The sequence below is a fragment of the Oncorhynchus nerka genome, linkage group LG14 (assembly GCF_034236695.1).
Source record: "Oncorhynchus nerka isolate Pitt River linkage group LG14, Oner_Uvic_2.0, whole genome shotgun sequence".
Taxonomy (NCBI): Eukaryota; Metazoa; Chordata; class Actinopteri; order Salmoniformes; family Salmonidae; genus Oncorhynchus; species Oncorhynchus nerka.
Window position 1 is genome coordinate 43224310 of NC_088409.1, and position 8313 is coordinate 43232622.

General features: G+C 43.2%; 1 protein-coding gene across 1 annotated transcript; it reads left to right on the forward strand.

Annotated features, from left to right (window-relative positions):
- The first annotated feature begins 2375 nt into the window (after positions 1-2375).
- Positions 2376-3818, forward strand: lypc (ly6 domain containing, pigment cell). The gene is made up of 3 exons (XM_029681536.2): positions 2376-2949; positions 3286-3405; positions 3527-3818. The coding sequence occupies exons 1-3, from the start codon at positions 2898-2900 to the stop codon at positions 3730-3732; spliced, it is 378 nt and encodes a 125-aa protein (XP_029537396.1). The 5' UTR covers positions 2376-2897; the 3' UTR covers positions 3733-3818.
- The last annotated feature ends 4495 nt before the right edge of the window (positions 3819-8313 follow it).

Consider the following 8313-nt stretch of genomic DNA (forward strand, 5'->3'; position numbering starts at 1 on the left):
CTATTGATATACCTGTAAAGAAAAGCCCGTATTTCTCTCTCTCTCTTGCCATGTATAGACCCTGGGTCAGTGCAGTAGGCAGCTGTTGGACTGTGCCAGTGAGAGAGCTTGTGTTCTGGAGCTTCTACTTCTCTCACTCTCCCTCTCTCTGCAGGGAGACAGGGAACTCCCTCCCAAGGCCTCATAAAACTACCAGAGCCTATTGGCCCCTTCACTCCAGGTGTTATGTCAATAGCATACTGTACTAATGTAACACAGTTTACAGCACTGCATTGACGTCACCTTGTCCCATATAGTGCCTATTGTGGTTGCACTTTGTTTTGTCAGTGATTCACCTAGTTTTTGTCTTAAACACTACATGGTGACAGTGTAGTTACATAATAGCCATTCATTTATTTATTTGGGATTTATTTAAACCAGCAGCTGTAGGCTTACCATTTGCTTGTTAGTCCCACAAATTGCCCATTTCTACTATACACTCTTAGCGGATACAAGGCAAATATCAGCTGAAACAGGTTTGAAAAATAAAGAATTACCCACATCTTTCCCTTCTCTCAGAATGTAAGTAGGTTCTGGAGTCTACCACTCTGCTGTGAACCAATCACAGCTGCTACGAGAGAACATCAGGCAGATGATTGGCAATGCCATCACATGGCAAAAAGCTGCCCACGGTACTGTCAGTGAAGCTCTGGTGAAGAAAATAGCCGAGACAGTCACTCTGAAGGTACAGCATGGGACATACGATAGTATTTAACATTTAAAGGTCAAAATAGTAAAACTCTCATTCTCTCACACCCCAAAATCTCACAATTATGTCCGCAGCCTCCAGGCTGGCCATTTTCCGCTAACCGAGGCAGCTGAACTGCATTCATCACAGCCATGACAGAGCACTGGTCAGTATGTGAGTGGCTTTGTCATGGACAAGAGTGTGCATTGGAGATGGTGTCTGTATCTGTGCTTATTTGGTCAAGAAAGAGCCACTAATGTTGGTGTAATAATGTTGTAGTGGGTGACTTCACTACTCCACCCCTAACTTCTTATGTTGTCATGTGTTTTCCAGGGCCCTGAGTACAGCGGGGATATGCTTTCCAGAGAGAAACTGAACAGGCCTATAGTAAACGTTTACCACAGACACCCTGGGACCCAGTTACCTGAGGCTGCTCATCTCATACAGGTAACCAATGGTCTTCCTCTAAAACCGAACATGATTGACACTCTTTCTCTTATATTATGTACTTAGCCATTTTACTGTAGTAGACTCAAATTTCTGTGCAAGTCTTCCATTGACATCAATGCATGATTTATGTAATTGTCGAGTTAAGTGCTTGTTGTCATGTTAGAATTCAGCCCTCTGAGTCTTGTTTTTCTCTCAGGGTAGTTCTGTGTAGAGACGCTGCCTGCTGTCCTCTAAAGAGGAGCTCTTCAGGCTACAGGGCACATGTCTGGAGCGGGTGGACAACCTGCACAGCAAGAGGGCCGCAGAGCAGGTGGACTCTGCCGTGGTCAGGCTGCGGCGGCAGCTGGTCGACAGACGAGCAATGCCCGCTTTCCTCCAACAGGGGTTGTACTAAACTCATTATGTAGTGCATGACTCAATTCATCTTTCTTCATTGTTTCCTCTCTCCTTGGTTCCTTCTCAAAAATGCATTGGAGGAGAAGATCAGAGGAAAGAAAGATAAAAGGTTCCTCCCCTCTGATCGTCTCCTCCAATGCATTTTGAGAAGTAGATGAGGAGAGGAATCAAGGAAAGAGAAGAGCCCCTATCTATAGTTGTATACAAATGGTATGTGTGTGTTTTATCCTGGATATGAAGTGAAAGAGGGACCAATGTGCTGAAAAGGGACCATTTAAACAAGATGGTTAGGAAGGTATGTTTAACCTAGTCATGTGTGGCATCCCAACTCTCAATTAACCACATTTCTGCATTACACCATTAACATGTACTTGAAATAAACATAAACAGTATTTCTCTGCAAACTCAGCCCCATTGCTTATTGTATGGGAGTCCATTAGAGCATAAATGTGGATGGGTTTCATTCGCCTGTACTTGATCTCCTAGTCATACTGCCATTTTGTACAGCTTGGCATCTATAATGCGAATTGAACATGTTCAGCATAGACTGCATCGGAATCACAAACCGTGTACTGTTTATGTTCAACTTCACCTCTGAATAAATGTATACCGTTATAAAGTCCAGTCTCCATCGCCCCCCTCCTCTTCAGTCCGAGTCATAAGACTGCAAGTCACTTGACAATCCTCCCTCTAAACTTCATGTGTTTCATTAAGAAATAAGGGATGATTCAATAAGCCTCTTCTTTATTGAGTGGTTACAGAATCACTGTATAAAGGCCCTCTATACACGGCAAAGCAGTACTGTAGATACCAGCAATATAGTTGTGTATCTTCCTTGCAATACACACTATTTAACTGAATACTCAAATGGTTTGTTTCTACTTTAGTGTTTATGCAGACTCCAGTGCAAACTTCACAATCTGCCGTGGCGGAGGAGTGGCTTCAGTCTTATCACTGGGCGGCTAATGTCCTAATTGAATCAGATGTGTTGGGGTGGGGAGATGTTTGGAGATATTTAAGGTAGTATCAAGGAAAAACGAGAGGCTATCTTCAGATCTGTGCAGACGATGCATGAAGAGAGGGAAGACTAAAAGCACTGGCATAATCCCATTAGTTTGTACCGACGCATCCCCAGAAAGGACGATATCAACACATTTTACTGGATAAGAGAAGTTTGCAACAAGTAATTGTGTTTTAGATGATCATTTATCTAGACTAACTAGATAACGAGAAGACAGAAAGGTCGTGAGGAGCTGGGAAAGCAGTCAAATCAAAGGGAAAAACAGGATATTGTCTGTTTGGAGAGAGACAAAAAAAACAAGTGATGTCGCAGCTTCTATGCCATCTGCTTTTACTGTGTCTGGTACCATCTGTGGGTAAGTGGAAGAGAAAGGAGTTAGAAAGGGAATGCTTATATTGCAATGTATCATATACTGTGTTTGTGTGTGCATGCACGTGTGTTTATGGGAGAAGCTCATTGCTTAATTGGTGTTTAGCTTTGTACATTGACTTGTGCGTTATTACATTAACATCATTGTTTAAGCCCCTCCCACCCATTTCCCTCAACTGTCCATCATAAGGCTTTAGCTTCTTCCTCCTTTTAATCTTCACTGGCAATATGACCTACTAAAAATCTCTACTATCCTTCAGTCCCTGCGCCAAACTTTAGTTTGACTTTGTTCTTAGTGTAAATCAATATCTTTCTCTTTCAGTTCCTCTGTTTTGCTTCACCTGTGTCTTCCCTGCCATCTCCCCACTGGACTGTATCAAGTTCCCTCAGAAGTGTCCTCCAGGTCAGCAATGTCTGTCCAGCAAAGCTGTGGGGAAGCGCGGTGAGAAGCTCCTTAAGTTACATACACTGTGTGTGTGTGCCCGCACGTTTGTGATTGAGTGTGTACAAATAACACCTTTAATGTAACACTAACTCGGTCATAAAACACCTTTAATCTACAGGAGAGTTCAGTGTGACACTGTATGAGAAGAGCTGTGTCCTCTCCGCCCTGTGTGGCCTGACTGGTGAGAAGTACGCCATGGGCCTCAACTTCACCTTTACCAATGACTGCTGTTCCACCCACCTGTGTAATGGAGCTGCAGCCCCCTCTGCCCTCTACTGGACTGGCTCTGCTCTCTCTCTCCTCTCATTCACTCTCTCACTGTGATTTACCCAACTTTAAAGATAATGCTACTGTTGCTAAATTCATAAGAAAAACATGACCACATTCAGATATAAATGTGATGAACAGAGCTGGCATGATTCCTTGTTGTAATTGTTGGAGGCATGTTTGTTATAATGTACATAGCGTATTTCTATCTGTCAGTTCCAAAACTTTCTATCAGTTCCAAAATGTTGTATTCTGCTGAACGTGACCCAGGTGTTTAACACAGTAAATGGGTGCTTTCTGTACATGAAATATGGACAGATGAGATCATTTCCATTGAACTGACCATTTCTTAGAGATGAGCAAAGCACACACATGGTTTTCCTCAAGTAATGTAAAATAATGTGCTTAACACTTTCTTTTACATCTAGGAATAATAGCATTAACAATATCCCACATTTATCTGTCATCAAAGTTGAAAATGAGATCTAACAACGTATAAAGCATCCACTGTATGGATAATACATTGTCTGGATATCATCTATAATTGTCTATTTGTATTTTCTATATTTGGGTATGTCTTAATTTTTATAGGCTCTGGCCATTTTTGTCTAGCCTATCAAAACGTATAGGTAGGCATAATCATATATTATAATATTTGAATATTTCCAATTGATCTAATATTTTTTCCTGCAGTTCAAATGGTCTCGGTGGCACGAGCGTTGTGCGCACCAATCGTCGACTAGGTCCCCCAAAAGGTGCTTTTGATTCTGGCGCATACTGCCGCGTTCACGCTCTAGTTGGAACTAGGATACTCGGAAATATTCGAATTGCCAACTGGTTGTCAACGAATCTGCAAGTCGGAAATTTCCAAGCTTCCCAGTTCCGACTAGTATTTGAACGCGGCATACCTATGGAGATTAATTGACGCAGGGCCTGATTTTGCTCGAGTTATTATATTTTGGTACAGGAATATAGATGTTTTATATTTTCAACTTGGCCTTTTGCATTGTCTAAGAGCAGAGGGGGGCTCAAATGAACGCAAGTCATTTATAAAACCTTTTGTGAAGGTATTACTCGCCGAAGATTCACCATCTTGCCTCGAACGGCGTGTGTTCCTGAACTCAAGGGTGCCGCTGGTAGACAAGGAACATTTCTCTCCGGTCCGTGGAACTGGACACGAACAATTACCGGATAGCGTCAGGAAAATACTGACCCCGGTGTACCCAACACAGAAGCTATCTGGTCCAAAAAGTCAAGCCCGCGAAATGATAACACTTTGTAACATCAACAAGATGTTCGTGCAGGTAAAAACAACATGTTAGGCTCAGGTGGGTTACCGTTGCAACTGACGCTCGGAACATGCCCCGCCAATACATCTACAAAAGATACCGTGTTCGAATACGACACCGAGCGCTTTCTCCCACAAGGCGGAGAAGGTTTTCCAGCGAGTGTGTTTAACATTCATAGGCCTACATTTATCAGAAATACCTTCTTGTTGATATTGACATAGGCATACTTATCGTCAATATAACCGCTAGTAAATGATCGTGTTGTCTACTCCAACACACTTCGATATGACCCTCCGAAGCTCCAAGGGTCTATCAATCGTGCTGCACCATTCACCTTGCGAATTGTCTGTCACTTCAACAGGTGACCTACACTATTTTATGATAATGTTTTTTAATAATGATAATTTTAATGTTTACCTTGTTCATGTCACTGGAGGAGTTATCACTGCATACACAAGAAGTACATAAATTAGTCAGGTTGGCACAACATTTAAACGTTGAGTTATAGTCAATTGCTCTTTAGATTTGCTTAGTTCTTTCCAGATATCATTACTCCTACCAAATAGGCTACATGCTGAACATGGTACACAAGGTCTCCAAACCAATAAAGAACAGAACCCGTTCCATGCTCACTGCACGTAATGGTAGGGTATAGATGAGTCATTGATCTACATCAAATGAGTATAGTCCTCATGTTATAGAATACTTCAATGAGCCCTCAGGTAATTGAAAGATCGGACTACTCATTCTCTCTCCCTCAGCTCAATGGGAGAGACTTGCCCAAACCGTCGTGTACTCTATGGGAAAGCCCATGTACTTTCAGGCTGAAGCGCCTTCCATCTCTAAAGATGGACGTCTCTATTTCCTCTCGTGTAATGTGACCATTAAGAAGTCACACTCCTCTACGCCTCACTTTATGGTCAATTTTGGGTAATGACAATTTTGGGTAATGTAGACATGCAGTATGCCAGATCACTTCTATCGGTATCATTTGCACAGTACTTTGCTTTTAAAGAGGCAATCTGTAGCTGAAACAATAACAAAAAAAATCCCAGCTCATGTTTTGGCAGAAATCCGAGGGATGGGGCTGGAGAAATGGAACCACACTCAAATTAATAGACCGAACAATAGATGCAAGTACTGACCATCTACGATATTCAAATGATAGTTTTGGCTGCTGATTGTTGTATGACAGTTGAACTAGTAGACCCATGCAGCATTTATAAGTTAAGTTCTTCAAGAATCAATGGGTACATTTTGTAAGTCCAAAAATGAATGTCGCAATTGCAGATTGACCCTTTTTTAAGGAACTTCTTGGATTAAACAGTAATCTATTTTCTGCTCAGGTGCATAGTTGAGAGCAGAAACGACAGTGGCTCCAGATTCATCCCATCTAAAAAGGGATGTTGTGAGGTTTACCATGGATGCCTTTCTGTTGCAGGGAATGACAGCAGGGCAGGTATGTTAAGGATGCACATACTGAAGATGCGCTCCATTCATAATATGCAACAGTTAAACTACTGGTCAGTTGACTATGGTTAACTTTGAGTGCTATGCCGTCATTAGATTTCCTATGCAATAAATGGCCTTCATAAAGCATTATAACTACTGAGCTTGAATATCTTTCCCTTGTCTGTGCAATTGATTTACTGAGGTCTGCTGACTCTACATTGCATTGGAAGTAGTATGTACATAAGTATGCAAACTGTAGAAAAATTAATCCATGCTTTTGTTACTTCTAGGTTAGACCACTGTAATGCTCTACTTTCCGGCTACCCGCATAAAGCACTAAATAAACTTCAGTTAGTGCTAAATACAGCTGATGAATCCTGACTACAACCAAAAGATTTGATCATATTACTCCAGTGCTAGCCTCCCTACACTGGCTTCCTGTTAAGGCAAGGGCTGATTTCAAGGTTTTACTGCTAACCTACAAAGCATTACATGGGCTTGCTCCTACCTATCTCTCTGATTTGGTCCTGCCGTACACACGTACGCTACGGTCACAAGACGCAGGCCTCCTAATTGTCCCTAGAATTTCGAAGCAAACAGCTGGAGGCAGGGCTTTCTCCTATAGAGCTCCATTTTTATGGAATGGTCTGCCTACCCATGTAAGAGACGCAGACTCGGTCTCAACCTTTAAGTATTTACTGAAGACTCATCTCTTCAGTGGGTCATATGATTGAGTGCAGTCTGGCCCAGGAGTGTGAAGGTGAACGGAAAGGCTCTGGAGCAACAAATCGCCCTTGCTGTCTCTGCCTGGCCGGTTCCCCTCTTTCCACTGGGATTCTCTGCCTCTAACCCTATTATAGGGGCTGAGTCACTGGCTTACGGGTGCTCTTTCATGCCGTCCCTAGGAGGGGTGCGTCACTTGAGTGGGTTGAGTCACTGATGTGATCTTCCTGTCTGGGTTGGCGCCCCCCCCTTGGGTTGTGCCATGGCGGAGATCTTTGTGGGCTATACTCGGCCTTGTCTCAGGATGGTAAGTTGGTGGTTGAACATATCCCTCTAGTGGTGTGGGGGCTGTGCTTGGCAAAGTGGGTGGGGTTATATCCTTCCTGTTTGGCCCTGTCCGGGGGTATCATCGGATGGGGCCACAGTGTCTCCTGACCCCTCCTGTCTCAGCCTCCAGTATTTATGCTGCAGTAGTTTGTGTCGGGTGGCTAGGGTCAGTTTGTTATATCTGGAGTACTTCTCCTGTCTTATCCGGTGTCTTGTGTGAATTTAAGTATGCTTTCTCTAATTCTTTCTTTCTCTCTCTCGGAGGAGGACCTGAGCCCTAGCACCATGCCTCAGGACTACCTGGCACGATGACTCCTTGCTGGCCCCAGTCCACCTGGACGTACTGCTGCTCCAGTTTCAACTTTTTTGCCTGCGGGTATGGAACCCTGACGTGTTCACCGGATGTGCTACCTGTCCCAGACCTGCTGTTTCAACTCTCTAGAGACAGCAGAAGCGGTAGAGATACTTTTAATGATCGGCTATGAAAAGCCAACTGACATTTACTCCTGAGGTGCTGACTTGCTGCACCCTCGACAACTACTGTGATTATTATTATTTGACCATGCTGGTCATTTATGAACATTTGAACATCTTGGCCATGTTCTGTTATAATCTCCACCCGGCACAGCCAGAAGAGGACTGGCCACCCTCATAGCCTGGTTCCTCTCTAGGTTTCTTCCTAGGTTTTGGCCTTTCTAGGGAGTTTTTCCTAGCCACCGTGCTTCTACACCTGCATTGCTTGCTGTTTGGGGTTTTAGGCTGTGTTTCTGTACAACACTTTGCGATATCAGCTGATGTAAGAAGGGCTATATAAATTGATTTGATTTGTAGATTCTGTGCCACATTT